The sequence below is a fragment of the Stomoxys calcitrans genome, chromosome 2 (genome assembly GCF_963082655.1).
Source record: "Stomoxys calcitrans chromosome 2, idStoCalc2.1, whole genome shotgun sequence".
NCBI lineage: Eukaryota > Metazoa > Arthropoda > Insecta > Diptera > Muscidae > Stomoxys > Stomoxys calcitrans.
In genome coordinates this window covers 229,942,576-229,961,494 of record NC_081553.1, presented here as the reverse complement: position 1 = coordinate 229,961,494, position 18,919 = coordinate 229,942,576, and the positions used below count along the sequence as shown (strand labels likewise).

Sequence of the window (18,919 nt, the reverse complement as noted above, 5' to 3'; positions counted from 1 at the left end):
TGTCAAATGAAACTACTACTTAAAGGCTTCATCATGTTTTGTGAATGAGGTCGTTATTCCTCTGCCACTTATTTTAAGTAAGATCCGCCATAGTATTTTTATTAATTTTTTTTAGTTTTAAATTCATGTTTACATTCATATATAGGGCCTCTATGAGGCTAGTTACCGAAATGTTAAAATTAAACAAAACAAAAAAAAAATAAATTAAAAAAATTTTGCCTCTAAAATTATTTGTTTGGAAATTCTAAAACTGTAACGAGACAAGGTGATTTTGAAACAAAAAGGCTTTCAATTTAATTAAATAATTTTTGTATTTTTTATTTACATTGTGTTGGTGCAATAATAACAATATCAATCAAATGTAATTTATTTTTTAAATTTCTGCAACTGTGGCGCTGACAGTTTTACTTTGCCCGGTATGTTGCGCGCCAATGCTTCCTCTTTAATACTCTTAAGCAAATCTTTCTCCCTATTGGTGCACATTTTATCTTTAGAAAACATTGTTAATGCTGTCTTGGCCGCCCTTCCACGTTTTCCAGTTCCAGGTGTTATTTTCACTTTGTATTTGTAATGTTGTATTGACTGGTAAGGGGCTATCATGGGGATAACAAATAATAATTCGTCGTCCTCGAAGGGTTGTCCGGTTAGTGAGTCAATCATGTCCACGTCGGCTCCTGTGTTTTTCTCGTCAGCATCATCATCGTCAGGCTCCTGCGTTGCAGCCTGTTTCGGTTCGAAAGGTTGTTGCTTGGGTTTGTTACTTTTCAATGCCATAGCACATTCTTCTAATTTGGGATCAGCGACAATTTCTGGCTTCTTTCCTGCCGATTTGAGAATTTCCATGCGCAATTGCCTCTCCTCTTCATCTTGATCCTTGTATTTGGACCTAATTTTCTTGAGTTTTCCTTTTTGGCCTCGTTTAGCCTGGTTGCTACGATGTTCGCTTTCTTCAGACAATTGCCGTTGGGCTTGCTGCTTTTGTTGCGTCTTGCGCTCTTTCTCTTCCTTGCGTTTCTTTGCATTCATCTGATGTTTTTTACGGGACGGAGCTGCAGCTATAATTGTTGACTCTTCTTCGTTTTGGTCATCGTCTTTTTGTGTTTCGACAGTATCCTCGATGTGTTTTGTTTTTTCCTCGTTATTGATGGTTATACGTCCTGTGTCGTGTTCTACTTTAACCTGAATATCCGGATATTCTGATTGGGGCTGCTCGTTGTCATCGTCCAGTTCCACCTCGACTTCTTCTACATCATCTAATTTCTCATTTTCCGTCAATACCTGCTGTTCATTGTGCAGCTGCTCTTCTTCAAAAGTGCGCACCTTCCTTTCACCGCGATGTTTTTCAACGAAGCTGTCCTCTAACTTGAAAAGCAAAGTAAGGCCCATTATAAGATGACAAGACGGTAAAAAGTTTTTCTTTCCACGTATCATGAAACTGCCCGTACCAAGATATTCGCCCGTGGGAGCCGTCTTGCTGACTTGATCACTACGTACCCAGTAGGCATTTGTCACCACTTTTGCGTCCCAAGCCACACTGTAGGAAATAGCCATTGTGCCGGCTTCAATTAGCGTCTTAGGGGGAACATCTGCTCCGCTTGGATTACGAACAATAACGCTACTGGCACCCTGAATTTCAGCATGCACATAGATATCGTTTGGACGCATATATCTTTTGACAATGAGTTCATTTTGTTGCGCATCTCTTCCACCAATAACTAGAAAATTTTCTGAACTTATAAACCAATAGAATTTTTCAAACCAATAGACTTTGCGCGCCTTGGAGATGGTTGATATAGTTCTGACATCCTTTAGAGTCTGCTGTGTCTTTCTTTCGGCTGATTTAAGGGCTTTTTGGGAAGCATCTATTGTCTTTTGTTCTTTTTGAGCAGCAGTTCTTTTAAGGTCATAATATTTGCGGGCGTTTGCCCATGCCGAAAGAGCGAGATCTACATCCACCAGTAGAGTTGATAGAGAATTCTCCTCGTCCTGCTCATCGCTGCCGTAGGGATCACTTAACCGTAACGTTATATGATTTATTTCCAATTTCAATTGATTGATGGAAGCAGCTGTGGGATCACCATTAGCCTGGGCGGCCTTTACCAACTCATGTATATCCGGCCAGGACATTTGATTCGCAATTGCTGACCTGATAGCTAAAATTGCGTTATCAACAAGTAATTGATTGGCCGTTATTAATTCTGCTTTTTGTTTGTCGGTTTCTTGCGCTTTGGTCAGGTTCTCCAAACGCTTAGCGTGATCAAGCTTGACATTGGACAATTTTTTAAGAGCTTCCTTCTCTTGCTGCAAAGTTTTCATATCGATTTTCTGCCCCTCTAGCGTAGAGTAAAATTCATCTACCGCCAGCATAAATGAATCAAACGTGGCAATAGATTCACATTCATATTGGCAAAATTTAAGAGGATGATATTCTACGTTCTGGTAGAAATGATCCACTTCTCCGCCGCTCGTTTCGGTTGAGGGCTTCTCAACCTTTTTCTGTACTATGTAGCCTTTGCTTGTTTCTTGTCGGGCAGTTTGGAGTATTTCATTGCCTTCCCTTAGAGCTGCCATGAGACTGCTTAGATCCGTTTCAATGTTAAATGGTCTTGAGTTGACTTGCTTTGCTGCTTCGCGCTTGTTCTTGTTCTTCTTGGATTTCTTTTGCTGCTCAGCATCATCTACTTTATTACCATTGTCATCTTTGGCGGCAATAAAACAGTCATCGAGTTCATACTTTTTCAAAAGATGTTCCACTACAGCAGGGCCACCATCTAGAAGACACATAAGCGTGTTTTTCATATTGTAGGAAGGCTCAGATGTATTTATGATGTTTATCAATTCATCTTCACTTGGCAGCATAGCTTCCTGTTTAGCCCTATGAATGGGATACTTCTCTCGAATAGCGAATCGGACATCCTCGCCCTCTTGATGAGATCGTAAAATATACACTATAGTCATTTCATGATCTGTCAAAACAATATTTCCTCTGTCGTAAAGTTCGAGTATTATATGATAGGCTGCTTCTCCTGCGCCAAATTGAAAGTCAACAATACGATCGGTACCAACCTGCGAAAGTTTTTCCAATCGCTTGTTCTTCAAGTGCTTCCTGAGCTTCATACTAAAACCCGAGGGTGCCATATTCTTGGGCCATTCGAAAGATGTTGTATGAAATCGTATGCCGGATTCTAGCAATAGAACTTTCTTGGCTTCGCCTCCGCCTTGAAGACGAATCAAATATGTCTTGTTGTCGATATCGTAGATTTGGTTCACACGGAGTCCTACAAGACTCTGCAGCTCCGTGACACCACAAATGATGTCAAACGAATTGAAACGTAATTTCATTGCTCAATTTTTTCGTCGCCTCAAAACAAGAACCAAAAATAAATGAATAAATGACACGACACGCAGAAAATACAACAGCTGATGATTCACGAGAACGAGAGTAATCATTATACTTATTGTGAATAGACTTCACACAATTAGTTGAAACGTTTCGGTAAAATTTCAATACTAATTTCCTTTGCAACGAAAATGAATATTATTTCCAATATTTGCGAAATCCCACAGACTTTATTCAACACCAGAACATAAAAAAGTAAAAGGTTACTGAAAAATCTCGACACACTTATTAAACTAAATACGATATCGATTATTTTGCGTCAGGTAATGTTTCCAGGGGGAATAAATGCATTATGTATGTATTTTGCACGTGGTTATTTGTCAATTTTATGTACTTTTGTACACGCTTTCATCATACGACCTCACTTTGAAAACCAATATTTTTCTTTAAATTCCGTTTGTTGGTTAATAAATTTGAATGTTAAAAAAAAAAGATGCTGAATTCATTCAGTGCGACATTTCCTCTATACTTATGTTGATCGCCTCAAAACTGGAACCGAATTACGGGTCTATTCATGTTATAAAACGTTTAAGTTTTATGAAGGTGCCCAACATTGCGACGTTACGTATTCTCTGCTATTTGCATTCGAATATCTTAAATAGTACCCACTGTTTTGTTTTGTTCCGCTATTGTGAATAATTGGTGTGCAAGTTTTGCAGTCAAACGAATTATCTAATTGGGTTTTGGGAATAAAATTTAATAAAAGAAAATGTCTGTAATAACCAGTGCCATTAAGGCATCATTAACAAAGCTTTGCCAAGCATCGACTGCTCTCGTAAAATCATCATCATCTACGAAACCTGCCGTCTCTATAACCATCAACCGAAATCTCTCATGGGAAGAGAGAAGAGCACGAGGACCACTAGTGCGTCGGTATGGCTACAAAGACCATATACTACAAGGAGGTCTACTGCCACATTTAGACAATGGTCAAAAACTGCCGATGCCAGTGTACCGGCCCAAAAATCCATGGACATCTAAACGAGCGCTATTTGGTCAAAATGATTATATTGATATTCTTGGTAATGATCGATTGCATCCCACTAGGGTTCTATATTCAGTGCCGTCGTGGTTACGAGGTGTCTCCGGAAATGAATACCAATTATTGTTGCGGAAACGTAAGATGTTATCAAATACAGTCGCTCCGATTGCCCGACCGACCAAATGGCGTCAAATGGAAAAACGTATTTTGTATTTGTATAAATTTTTGAACCGCAAAACGAAAACGGGATATAGCAAGCAATAAATAAACATATGTTTTCATCCTTATTATTCACCTTTAGTTTTTTCTTCCAGATCTTGCATCAATGTAGGTGTGCCCATGTAAAACCATTTAAGATTAAAAAGGATTGCATTGCAAATTACCCATGAACATTCCACTAAGGTACAGGGGCAAATTTCTCACATATCTATGAGTGCTGTCCGATTCAAGTTTAAGCGAATGATAAGGGGCCTACTTTTTTTAGCCGAGTCCGAATGGCGTGCAGCAGTGCGACACCTCTTAGGAGAGAAGTTTTACATGGCATAGTACATCACAAAAGTTGCCAGCATTAGGAGGGGACAACCACCGCTGAAAATTTTTCTGATGGTCTCGTCAGGATTCGAACCCAGGCGTTCAGCGTCATAGGCGGACATGTTAACCTTTGCGCTACGGTGGCCTCCAAAAAACGGATTGAATTATTCACCTTTAATTGGCACCCTTCTAGGAGATAGGCTGTTGTTGTCGTTTTTTTTTTTTTTTTTTTTTTTGTAGCCAAAAACATGTTTTGGGGATTACTCTTCTAAATTCTTCTTGAGCCTGAAAGGAAAAGAAACCAGTATTCTATTTCTACTTTGGGATGTAGTAGGGCATCGTAGTGTCAATGTTATAAGGTCTGAGTCCGATGTCATCGTTTCTAATGCCTGTATGAGACATGTGTTTAATTATTTTGTCCTGGTATGATTCCTATGACTGCATATGAAAGCATTTTCTCTCTAACTATAGAGTGTCCCCTATTCCGATTGGAGCGTTCCTCTCCCAAAACTTTGTTTCCCCACAGCCTTCCATCGCATTCCAGTGAATAAGCCATAAATTCTTGTAGTGCTCTTTTAGAATATGAACAAGTTTTGAGAGTGTAGGATAAACATTCATAAACGATGCAAGGGAAATAATTTTTACGGATTTTGCTAGTTCATCGGCTTTCAAATCCCCCTCGATAGCCCTGTGTGTCGGTGCCAAGCATAGGGTCAATGTATGATACTTTTCCAGACGCATCAGTAACTCCCGGCTCATCACCTCTAACTATCGCTGAATAAAGGAATTTTGGAGCCGTTTGATGCTTCACACAAGCCTCGCAAGCACCACTGCTTCAACATTTATGTTTTCCTTGTTTGTAAGCGGATGCTGATACCGGATTCGTTGCAATAGATACCACGTCTCGTTCGATTTTCCATTTTTCACCCATCTGTAAATATGCTAGTGTGCCAGAATATGTAAGCCTACATGCAGTCCCTTAAATACCACGTCTAATCCTATCTGAAAACCCGCTTAGAGTCCAAGGTGGTACAATTCAATGTCTAGCCGGTAGCCTACGAAGTAGGTCAGTTTTCCTTATAAACTGATCAAGAGGTTGAATACCCAACATAACCTCTAATGATGCAGTCGAGTGTTTCTTACAACTCCGACATATTTTATATATTACCTTTCTGCCCTGTTCAGATTATTTTTCTGCATCTCAAAGGGACCTCGCCAAAGATTGGTACCACAACATGTACAATAAGCGCCAAAAATATGTCAACACTCAAGGCGGATCTAAAAATGTGTTCTCATGCGAACAGCTGTTAACAGCCGGCCATGTTTGACGGTATTAAGGCGTCAGTTTTTTGTTTGCATTCTCTTTGTTGTCATCTTCTTTCTCGCATATTCTCTGCTCATGTACGTATAACAAAAAAGAGAACGTAAACAAAAATCTGACATTTAATACTATCAAACCCGGCGGGCTGTTAACAGCTGTTCGCGTGAGACCACCTTTTTAAATCCGCCTTGGTCAAAACCCAAGGAAATTGTTTCTTTTGTATGATTATTGGAAAAATGTACATAGGCCATAGCAAATTTTTAAAATAGTATAAATTTGCAAGAATATTGAAAACACATATTTTCCCAAGTAAAAAATATAGGTATATATTCAACATTCTTACCGCAGTCTTCTAATTAACTAAATTGCAATGGGTGTTGGCTAACTTTTTATGCTCACAGCAATTTTGTGGCTAAAGCCTAGAACTGGATTGTCTGAACAACTGTCAAATCGCAGTATAAACGGAGAAATGCACGTTTTTCAGAAGTGGTACATGTCGCAACAATCAACAAATATTAGTTCCCGCTGGAATTATAAACGTTATATCTAATTTATTTCATATTTCAATCTAAATACAGTTGTTCGGACACATTGTACAACTAATTTATAGTTGTCAAAAACTACTGTCTATGTTTATAGCAACACTGCCAATGATGGTAAATTGCAACACTACTTTCGCGCCAAAATCGTTCGCGTGTGTAAAAAAATAAGGAGGTTTGTTGTGATTGCTGCAAAGAGATCATTTTATTATTTCACTGTGCATCTCTCTGGTGATTGCAGGCGAATACCAAGCACCGGATTTGTTATTGTTAAGTTTTTTTGTATTATTGTTTGTTGTTAAATACAAATTTTGGAAAAATGGCTGTAAGTATTGTTGATTATGGCTGGTGCTCACCGATCATGACGCCCATTATGGCTAATGTATTCTGCATTACTTAGGATTTACCAAGCTCACCTCCTCCGGCTACTCCCAGTGATGCTGTGGATAGGCGTGATTTACGGGCTGCCATGACATCTCCCGTGGGTGATTTCGAGCCTTTCGAAAATGAAGATGAAATTTTGGGTGATCAAACTGTTCGCGATGAAGAGGAGGAAGATGGAGAGGAATTGTTTGGTGATAATATGGAGAATGATTATCGTCCTATGCCAGAACTGGACCACTACGATCCGGCGATGTTGGACGATGAGGAGGACTACTCGGAAATGTCGCAAGGGGAACGTTTGTCTGCCGAAGCAGAGATGCGAAGACGCGATCGTGCAAAGGGTATTCATCGAGATGATCGCGATCTTGGCTTCGATCAGAGTGACGATGAAGATGATGTGGGCCCCAGAGCTAAGAGAAGAGCCGGTGAAAAAGCCGCTGCTGGAGAAATGGAAGATGCAGAAATGGTTGAATCCATTGAGAATCTGGAAGACACCAAGGGTCACTCAACCAAAGAATGGGTCAGTATGTTGGGTCCACGAACCGAAATTGCAAATCGGTTCCAGTCATTCTTGCGTACCTTTGTTGACGACAGAGGTGCCTACACATACCGAGATCGCATAAGACGCATGTGTGAACAGAACAAGTCATCCTTTGTAGTCTCATATACAGATTTGGCCAACAAAGAACACGTATTGGCTTATTTTCTGCCTGAAGCTCCATTTCAAATGCTGGAAATATTTGACAAAGTTGCCAAAGATATGGTACTGTCTATATTTCCCACTTATGAGCGTGTTACCACCGAGATACATGTTCGTATTTCGGAGCTTCCCTTGATTGAAGAGCTGCGTACTTTCCGCAAATTGCATTTAAATCAATTGGTGCGTACTTTGGGAGTTGTCACAGCGACAACGGGCGTCTTACCACAGCTGTCGGTTATTAAGTATGATTGCGTGAAGTGTGGCTATGTCTTGGGACCATTTGTACAATCTCAGAATTCTGAGGTGAAGCCGGGCTCCTGCCCAGAATGTCAGAGTACTGGACCGTTTTCCGTAAGTTGCATTTATTTTACTTTAAATAAATTCAGTATGATTTATCTCCCCCTTTTTAGATCAACATGGAACAAACGCTTTACCGCAATTATCAAAAAATCACTTTACAAGAATCTCCTGGTCGTATCCCCGCCGGTCGTATACCCCGCAGCAAAGATGTCATACTTCTTGCGGATCTTTGCGATCTCTGCAAGCCTGGCGATGAGCTTGAAGTAACCGGCATTTATACAAACAATTATGATGGCTCTCTAAATACAGACCAAGGTTTTCCAGTTTTTGCCACCGTTATTATTGCTAACCACATTGTTGTCAAAGATTGCAAACAAGTTGTACAGTCACTCACAGACGAAGACATTGCAACTATTCAAAAATTGAGCAAAGATCCTCGAATTGCTGATCGTATAATTGCTTCGATGGCTCCTTCTATTTATGGTCATGACTACATTAAAAGAGCATTGGCTTTGGCCTTATTCGGGGGAGAGTCCAAGAATCCCGGCGATAAGCACAAGATAAGAGGAGATATAAATTTGCTAATATGTGGCGATCCTGGTACAGCAAAGTCCCAGTTTTTAAAATATACCGAAAAAATTGCTCCTCGTGCTGTATTTACTACCGGCCAGGGAGCTAGTGCTGTAGGTTTGACAGCTTATGTACGCCGTAATCCCGTCTCCAAGGAGTGGACTCTTGAAGCCGGTGCTTTAGTTTTGGCCGATCAGGGCGTTTGCCTAATTGATGAGTTCGATAAAATGAATGATCAGGATCGTACATCCATTCATGAGGCCATGGAACAACAATCAATTTCTATTTCAAAAGCTGGTATTGTTACTTCACTCCAAGCAAGATGTACCGTTATTGCTGCCGCAAATCCCATTGGGGGTCGTTACGATCCTTCGATGACTTTCTCTGAAAATGTTAATTTATCAGAACCCATTTTGTCACGTTTCGATGTGTTGTGTGTGGTAAAGGACGAATTTGATCCAATGCAAGATCAACATTTGGCTAAGTTCGTCGTCAATTCGCACATTAAACATCATCCATCGAGTGACGCTGACATCGAAGATTCGCAAACAAATTCTGTAAATGAAATACCACAGGAACTCTTAAGGCAATATATTGTTTACTCCAAAGAGAATATCAGACCCAAAATAGCGGTGTGTTGTTTCTAAATCATAGTAGCAATTGAAATTACTAACACAATTTTTTCTTTTTTAGAACATAGATGAGGACAAAATCGCTAAAATGTACTCTCAATTGCGTCAGGAATCGTTTGCCACTGGGTCCTTGCCAATCACAGTCAGACATATTGAGAGCGTCATTCGCATGGCCGAAGCACACGCTAGAATGCATCTAAGAGAAAGCGTTATAGAAGCTGATGTTAGTATGGCCATACGTATGATGTTGGAATCATTCATCGAGGCACAGAAATTCAGTGTAATGAAGAAAATGCGCGCAACTTTCCAAAAGTATTTGGCCTTCCAGAAAGACCATTCCGAATTGCTCTTCTTTATATTGCGTCAGCTTACTTTGGATCAGTTGGCATATATACGCTGCAAGGATGGCCCATCTGCCACCCATGTTGAGATAATGGAGAGAGATTTAATCGAGCGTGCAAAGCAGTTGGATATATTTAATCTAAAACCTTTTTACGAATCGGAAATTTTCAAACAAAATGGATTTGCATATGACGCCAAGAGGCGTATTATATTGCAGATTGTCCAGGAGGCTGCAGTATGAAGTTCAACTTTTATTACGACTTTAGATTTTTCTTTTTTAGGACAAAGAGGTGTATACATTCATATAAGTTCAGTTAAGGTTTCATAAAAATATGGCTATTTGCCTCCTCCCTACCCGCTATTTTTTACACAAATCAATGTTTGTAGGTCCATATCCACATCAAAAACAAAAATGGGTTCACAAAATTTAAACAAATGTGAACGATAGTTCTTTATTTCTATTTTTTACTTACAACTTAATTTTACAAATAAAGAAATTATTTTATAAATAATCTAACAGTATTCAAATATGTATTCTTCACTCATCATCTATTCCCATTTCTTTATTAAAATCTTCTTCAGATATTTTATTTTTCTTCAGTTTTTTAAAAAGTCGAATGTCATTGGCTAATTCGTCTAAATCTTCTTGAGTATATTGGGATTTTCGTTTTTTCGCCTTTGGTCCATTGGCAGCTTCGTCGGCTTTTTTGCGTTGTTTCTTTGCCTTTCTTAGCTCCTTTTTGGACTTCGAGTCCATTTTTGCCTTTTTAGTCTGCTCCCAAGATTCAGTAGCCTTTTTGTGTTTCTTTTTGCCAGGCCATTGGCCAGTTTCCTCGTATGTTTTTATCTTTTCCAAACGTGCCTGTTCCTTCTGAATATTTTTATATGTTAATTTCGAAATGTCCACATCGAAAGTAGGCCCAATGAAATTATCGGCCTTGAGTGTCTTCAATTCAGGCATGCGAGGCATTTGCAGCAAGCCATAGCCAGTCGCGGCTTTGCCCAGATCCATATCTTTTAAACGTAATATGGCATTGCATTCGTGTTTACTGTAAGCTTGTATATGAGAGACAAAAGCACGGACCGCTTTGTCGTAAATACCTTTGTCTGCTGCCTGCAATTTATGCAATTTGTTTAAAGTTGGCTTTAACTCATTTCTACTGCAGTCGCCATCATCCAAAGGGCTAAGTTCAACTTTTTGATTTATTTTAAGGAACGTAATGTAGGCATCTTCATTGGGCAATAAAAATACCAAGGCGTTGCCTTCGTTCTCTTGGCGCGCGGTTCTGCCAACTCGATGCACAAAACTGGCTGCATTCGAGGGAGGGTCCCATTGCACAACCCAATCGATTTCGGGAACATCTAACCCACGTGCCAGAACATCTGTACACAAAAGGACAGCTTTGTCTTCTTTTCGAAACCTTTCTATGATGTTTTTTCGTTTATTCTTCATCTTCCCGTGTATACCAAGTACAACCCGCTGCTTAAGGAATTGAGGCATCACCTCTGACCAATATTCTACACAGGCACAAGTGGGGAAGAAAACCATAACCTTGCAGTTGTTGGCTTTGGGAGATTTTAGAAAATGTAACAAAGCTATAAACTTCTCATCGGCCTCGAGTATCTTGTAGAAATTTTGTAATCGAATGGGAGTATTTATCGTTGATTTTTCTTTAACCGCCACTAAGACGGGATTGCGAAGACCAGCTCTTATGAGATCAGTAACTTCGGTGGTTTGGGTAGCAGAGAAAAGGCCTGTTCGCCTTTGTCGTGGTAAATAGGCTAAAATGTTGTTGATAGTAGCTTTGAAACCAAGGTCCAATAAACGATCAGCTTCATCGAGAACCAAAAATTCCTATGGTATAAAAATTATTTTTATATATTGTTTTTGCTTGGTACTATCAAAATGCAAAAACTTACCAAGCTTTTAACTCTGGCTGCCAAATTTAAATTGCCCTTGCGTTGAAACAAATCTTCCAAACGTCCAGGAGTGCAAACCAGTATGTGGGGGCCATCTGATATTAACGTTTTGATATCATCTTCTATGCTATTACCACCTACAACCAATTTTTGTTTTAAAAACGAAAGTTTTTGGTGTTGCAGAAAGGTTTCCAAAACTTCGGATATTTGTATAGCCAGTTCTCGCGTGGGGGATATTACAATTGCTCCAATCTCTTTGGGCAACCAAGGCGTTTCTCTGTGACGCCGTTGTAGAATTTCCAAAAGCGGGACAATGAATGCCAATGTCTTGCCGGAGCCTGTAACGGCTTCCGCTGAGACATCCTTGCGGGCCAATAGCAAAGGAATGGTCGCCGTCTGAAAAAACATACAAGTTTAAATTTTTTCATAAACCAGGAGAGGAGGAGATTGTGTTTATTTACCTGCACTGGAGTCATTAATTCGAAATTCATGTCTTGTATTACCTCCAAGACAGGTTCCGAAAGTGGCGGCTTATCTAGCGATGTCCATTTCTTGCGGGACATGTTGTCATTGGATTTCAAATTGAATTTGTACAAAGTTTATGCTAGTGTTTATATTTTGATTAGAGGTGTTTTGACATTTTAGCAGCACGTGGTAGGGTTGCCCACAATTAGTAGCAAAAATATGCAACAATGAATGCAACACTGGCATATCAAAGGCCCTGTGCCAATTGATTTAAAAGTATGAGGGTTGGTAAAAATGTCGTTAACTGTCTGTCCATCGTCAGTACAGCGTATAGAACTTGATATGTCAATTTATTTTTGAATTTGCCTTATAAAATTTTAAACTTCAAAATAAGTATTTTATAAATAGATTTTGTGTTTGCTGTTGTTATGTTTTTTAAACTTAGATTATATGATGGTATGTGTCTAAGAACCTCAATCGCTATCAGCTTCACTCAGGGCACTTACGATCATTGTGTTGCTATCACAAAGGTTCATAAAGCGCTAAAGAACACACAAAATTTATGGCAGTACATGCCAGACATTAGAATGAAAAAGATAAGTAGCCCGCTTGGCCCCCATTATTGTCATGCAATAATGGGGGCCAAGCGAGCTGGAGAGAGATATATTCATTTACAGGAAGTGGCCGTTTCCCAACAACAAAATATTGTGTGCACTATCTGTCAAAATCAGTCATTTGTGCAACTCTGATTTTGTGTAGGGTACAAGTTCGCGCAAATTTTCGTTGTTTGTTTGTGTTATGGTTCTTAACTATAATACACACAAACAACCAAAACTCGTTGACAAATAGTGCACTTCGCTAAAAAAAATTTGTACTCAGCTGTTTACTGTACACTACCTGGTAATTATGTCATGGTTGCAGCCAAGATATAATTATTTACAGGTAGTGGTAGTTGCCCAACAACAAAATAGTAAGTGCACTATCTATCAAAATCAGTGAATGAACTCTGATTTTGTGTATTACTAGTTCGCGCCATTTTTCGTTGTTTGTGTGTCATGGTTCTTAACTATAATACTCACTCACACAACCAAAATTTGTTGACGGGTAGTGCACTTTGCAATAAAAAATTGTACTCAGCTGTTTACGGTACACTACCTGTCAATTTTGTCATGGTTGCAGCCATGTGATTTTTATGTTGTAGAAATTAAACAACATTTTATTATTGAGCCACGAGTGAAGCTATGCTGCCAGAGTGTTCGCGAAAATTTGAACATATTTTACTGAAAGTCGTTCACCTCCTTTATTTGCCAGCAGAATAGTGCGTGAGATCGAGCGAAATTTTGAAAGTTTAAAAAATTGAGAGTTTGCAAGTTTTCTTTTCCAGACCTCTACACTCTTTTGTTGAGTATCGTCTATATTCAAGTATTGTCCGATCTGGGTATTGTCTATATTCAAGTATTGTCCGATCTGGGTGATATTCAACAAAAAGGTGTAGAGGTCTATCAAAACTCACTGTTTTAAATTTTATCAAAATCGGACTAAAATGCTCCTTTTATGGTTTCAAAACTCTATATCGGCAGATCGGTCTATATAGCAGCAAATTTCGTCAAAATCGGATGAAATATACGACTTTTATGGACACAATACACTATGTCTGGAGATCGGACTATATGGCAGCGGTATCCATATATGGTCCGATCTGGACCACACTTCACAGAAATGGGTATCGGATGAAAAATGATTAATTTATTGCCTCAAGACTTAAAGTCTGGATATTAGTCTATATAACTAAATTCTAAATTCTGATTTTATAACTAAATTCTGATTTTATGAGCTCAGAAGGTCAGGTTTATATACAAAGAATAATCATCAAAAATTGTTTGGAAAATATTTTAATACCTAAGATATCTGAAAAATAATATTTTCCCAGCTTTTGGGTATATATGGGTAAATACCCGGGTATTTACTCAATTTACCGGGTAAATACCTATTGGGTATTTACCCATCGCCCATCTCTATCTATGATGGTAATCCCTACAGTATTGCCAATAGGAAAGCAAACTGAAAATTGAATTTGAATCAAAACGGAAGGATTAAATTGTTTGGGCACAGTTGCTAAACCGGAATGTGAATTTGTTTTATTATTTGATATGTTGTACAAAACAATATATAATTAATTTTATATTCGAATTTTTAAAAGAAGGTTATGGTTACTGTGACATTTTGGCTTTGATGAGAATTGAACCTTTACAACCGCATAGTTATTTGAGCACAATACTAGAGCGGCTTCGATTTTTAGGATATACTCCAACTAGGCAATGTACTAATCTCCTTTTTCCACATTATAAAGTGACAGTCGAGTTGGCCATGTCCGTCCGTTTGTCGTTAGCACGGGCTAGCGACAAACGGACGGACAGGATTGCAAATGGTCCCTTTTCTTTAAGAGTTTGTTAAATATTCCATATAAACTGACTAAATTTTTGAAGCTCATTTGTATACTGTCCAATACTTACACTAAAAGTTAACCACATAAATAGTTTCATACACTAAAAGTTAATCATATACTTTCATAAAATTTATGCCTCCCTTATAAAACCCCGATCAGATTTCTTGAGCTCCTGAATTCTTGTTCAAAATAATCCACTTATAAACTGAAAATTGAACTATTAACAGAAACTGTTGAAGATTCAGCTTAGCCGAACCCAGCGAGTTTTTAATTCTTTAGTTGCTTTACTTTCAAAAGAATTCATAATTTGCCTGAACCTTTAGGTCTGAATAGATAGAGTACAAACAAAACAAGTAAAAAGGCGTTAAGTTCGGCCGGGCCGAACTTTGAATATCCACCACCTCGGGCAAATATGCAAACCACATTTTGTCAAAATCCGGTGAAAAATCCTTATGTCCCATAGCAGCGATATCGAAATATGTTCCGATTTGGACCAAATACTTATAAATACAAGTCATTGTTCAATTGTGTATAACAAAATATTGGTATTTTTAGTAGTTATATCTAATAATAAACCGATCTGAACCATATACGACACGGATTTTGAAAAGCATAACATAAAACACTGTGTCAAATTTTAGTGAAATCGGATTATAAATGCGCCTTTTATGGGGCCAAAACTTTACATCGAGATATCGGTCTATATGGCAGCTATATCTAAATATGGACCGATTTGGGCCAAGTTGCAGAAACATGTCGAAGGGCCTATCACATTTCACTGTCCCAAGTTTCGCCGACATCGGATAATAATTGCCCTTTTTATGGGCCCGAAACCCGAAATCGAGAGATCGGTCTATATGACAGCTATATCCAAATCTGGACTGATCTGTGCCATATTGCAAAAGTATGTCGAGGGGCTTAACTTAACTCACTGTCTTAAATCCCGGCGACATCGGACAATAAATACGCCTTTGATGGGCCCAAAACCTTAAATCGAGAGATCGGTCTATATGGCAGCTATATCCAGAGCTGGACCGATCTGGGCCAAATTGAAGGAAGATGCCAAAGGGACTAACACAACTCACCTCCCATTTCAGCAAAATCGGATAATAAATGTGACTTTTATGGGCCTAAGACCCTAAGTCGGCGGATCGGTCTATATGTCAGCTATATCCTAATCAGGACTGATCTAGGTTAAATTAAAGGATGTCGAAGGTCCTAACACAACCCACTGTCTCAAATTTCAGCAAAATCGGACAATAAATGTGGCTTTTATGGGATTAAGGCCCTAAATCGGCGGATCGGTCTATATGGCAGCAATATCCAAATCAGGACCGATCTTGGCTAAATTCAAGGGGGATGTCGAAGGTCCTAACATAACTCACTGTCTCAAATTTCAGCAAAATCGGACAATAAAAATGGCTTTTATGGGCCAAAGACCCTAAATCGGCGGATCGGTCTATATGGCAGCAATATCCAAATCAGGACCGATCTGGGCTAAATTCAAGGGGGATGTCGAAGGGCCTAAAGCAACTCACTGTTTAAAATTTCAGCAAAATCGGATAATAAATGTGGCTTTTGCGGGCCTAAGACCCTAAATCGACGAATCGGTCTATATGGCAGCTATATCCAAATCAGAACCGATCTGGGCCAAATTAAAGGAGGATGTCCAAGGGTCTAAAACAACTCACTGTCTCAAATTTCAGCAAAATCGGATAATAAATGTGGCTTTTATGGGCCTAAGACCCTAAATCGGCGGATCGGTTTATATGGGGGCTATATCAAGATATAGTCCGATATAGCCCATCTTCGAACTTAGCCTGCTTATGGACAAGAAAAGAATTTGTGCAAAGTTTCAGCCCAATATCTTTTTGTTTAAAGACTAAGACCCTAAATCGGCGGATCGGTTTATATGGGGGCTATATCAAGATATAGTCCGATATAGCCCATCTTCGAACTTAGCCTGCTTATGGACAAGAAAAGAATTTGTGCAAAGTTTCAGCCCAATATCTTTTTGTTTAAAGACTGTAGCGTGACAGACGGACGGACGGACATGGGTAGATCGTCTTAGATTTTTATGCTGATCAAGAATATATATACTTTATAGGATCGGACATGGATATTTCGATGTGTTGCAAACGGAATGACAAAATGAATATACCCCCATCCTCCGGTGGTGGGTATACAAATTGTCATCTAAAAAAGGCGTTCCCAGTTAACACACCTTTCAATACCCATCGTAAAATCCCTTGTCCATTTTTAATGCTCCATATAAATACAACTGTTTGCACCTCTCAGACTTAATTATCAACAAATGAATATTTTATAACATCGGCGGCAGTCTGGCTCGGAAAACAGTATGTAAAGCTAACAGGTGTATTTGGAAATGAAAACAGAAAAAGCATTTGCCATTAGAGAACTATTACCCACAAAAATTAGTTACAAATTACACCAATTTCAAAATTTAAAAAAAAAAAAGCAAACCCTTTAAACCCTTAGGGTGGCAAAAATTTTTATGCATTTAAATGGCAACGAAATACAAGGCGGCCACAAGTTTACCAATAGAAATTAAACAAACATATCGAACATTTCCATCACGCAAGGTGGTATGTATGTATAATTGTTGGCTTTCTTCTTGTTGCTAAAGTTAACAGGAAAAAAGTTTCAAGCAATTGCATTATCCTTTAAGGGTAGTTGGCTTATATTAGTTATATACATACATTCATATACATACACATGTTTGTATACCTGTGGTTTGTGGTACATGCAGTAGGCAAATAGCAAATAGTTGCCAGTAACTATGGCAACTGCTCTTTAAGAAAACAATGATATTGAAAATAGTATCAAAGTGCGAAATGAGTAGGGGTGATAGATTTTGAACTATCACCAAAAATCGAATTCTTTATATAAAATTCAATTTGTGTTTGTTTGTATGTTTGTTTGTTCCGTATAGACTCAAAAACGGCTGAACCGATTACCTTGAAGGAAGGAAACATATATAATTTGTTGATATCGGGAGGGGGCGGACCCTCCCCCTTTACCACAAAAGTACTACCCAAAAATAAAAGTGGACCGATCGGGACAATATGGGATTCAAATGAAAGGTATTCAAGAGTAGAGTACGAATTTTATAATAAAAGTTGGGTCCAAGTACATCGGGGGCCTCCCCAGCCCCAAAAACCCCATAAAATAGGTTTATTTGATAATCATGACAATATGGGAATCAAATGAGAGGTATTCAGGAGTAGATTACGAATATGGTCAGGAAGTAGGAATATGCTTTATAATTTATTGATAACGGAAAGGGGCGAACTCTCCACCGTTACCCCGAAAACACCACCCAAAATCAAAAGTGCACCGATAAGGACAATATGGGTATCAAATGAAAAGTATACGAGAGTATACATATTGGACGTTCATTTCAATATGGGGCTCAAATGAAAGGTATTCGGGAGTAAATTTCGAATCTGGCATACAAAATCAGATCGAAGTATAGCGGGTCACGCCACACCTCAAAAACGCCTATAGACCCATTACGACTAGATAATATTTGGCTGAACCGATTTTTTTTTTTAAATTTTAATAGATTGTGTACGTTTGTCTGGAAGGAAACATAGGCTATATAATTTTTAGATATCGGGTGGAGGCGGACCCTCCTCCTTACCCCAAAAACGCCACCCATATCCGAAAGTGGTCCGATGGGTACAATAAGGGTATCAAATGAAAGATATTGGAGACCAGGAAACGAATACGGTATTAAAATTTGGGCCCAAGTATCCAGCGGGCCCCCCAACCCCAAAACTCCTCTAAACAGATATATTCGAAGTTCATCTCAAGATGGGACACAAATAAAAAGTATTAGGTAGTAAATTACAAATATGACATAAAACATTAGGTCCAAGTAATGGGAGGCCGCCCATCCCCATATACCCCCAAATGGGCATATTAGTCGACCATGGCTATATGGGGCTCAAATGAAAGGTATTAGGGAGGCGCTTTTCCTCCTAAAGATACGTCAAATGGGTTATATGACCCATTATGGTTTGAGTCCCATATTGTCAATAATATGGGTCAAATAACCCATTTGACGTAGCTTCAGGAGGAAAAGCGCCACCTAGACTTGAACGCAAATCTAATGTCATATTCGAAATCTGCTCCCTAATACCTTTCATTTGAGTCCCATATGGACATGGATGGCTAATATTCCCATTTGGTATGGTATTTGAGAGTAGAAAACGAATTTGATATCCAGTTTTGAGTCAAGTGTTTTGGGGTACGCCCTTAAGCACCCCCTAAACTGAACTTAATTTTCGTTGGGAATAAAGAACGAATTTGATATCTATTTTCGGTGTTAAGTGCCGGTGGCCGCCCCAGCCCCAAAACACCC

The 18,919-nt window shown here is 38.9% G+C and overlaps 4 protein-coding genes across 4 annotated transcripts; 2 read left to right on the top strand and 2 right to left on the bottom strand.

Annotated features, from left to right (window-relative positions):
* Positions 1-292: 292 nt before the first annotated feature.
* LOC106080418 (ribosome quality control complex subunit NEMF homolog) lies at positions 293-3,416 on the bottom strand. Its single transcript, XM_013241800.2, has one exon. It carries the CDS (start codon positions 3,340-3,342, stop codon positions 367-369), a length of 2,976 nt encoding a protein of 991 aa, XP_013097254.2. The 5' UTR covers positions 3,343-3,416; the 3' UTR covers positions 293-366.
* A 613-nt stretch (positions 3,417-4,029) lies between these two features.
* Positions 4,030-4,672, top strand: LOC106080406 (large ribosomal subunit protein mL51). The gene has a single exon (XM_013241784.1). The coding sequence runs from the start codon at positions 4,110-4,112 to the stop codon at positions 4,644-4,646; it is 537 nt and encodes a 178-aa protein (XP_013097238.1). The 5' UTR covers positions 4,030-4,109; the 3' UTR covers positions 4,647-4,672.
* Positions 4,673-6,934: 2,262 nt separating this feature from the next.
* Positions 6,935-10,223, top strand: LOC106080416 (DNA replication licensing factor Mcm2). The gene is made up of 4 exons (XM_013241798.2): positions 6,935-7,098; positions 7,174-8,208; positions 8,268-9,359; positions 9,421-10,223. The coding sequence occupies exons 1-4, from the start codon at positions 7,093-7,095 to the stop codon at positions 9,940-9,942; spliced, it is 2,655 nt and encodes an 884-aa protein (XP_013097252.2). The 5' UTR covers positions 6,935-7,092; the 3' UTR covers positions 9,943-10,223.
* On the bottom strand, positions 10,128-12,259 carry LOC106080417 (probable ATP-dependent RNA helicase DDX55 homolog). The gene is made up of 3 exons (XM_013241799.2): positions 12,083-12,259; positions 11,622-12,017; positions 10,128-11,556 (listed from the first exon to the last, which is right to left on the bottom strand). Exons 1-3 carry the CDS (start codon positions 12,182-12,184, stop codon positions 10,240-10,242), a joined length of 1,815 nt encoding a protein of 604 aa, XP_013097253.2. The 5' UTR covers positions 12,185-12,259; the 3' UTR covers positions 10,128-10,239.
* Positions 12,260-18,919: the final 6,660 nt, after the last annotated feature.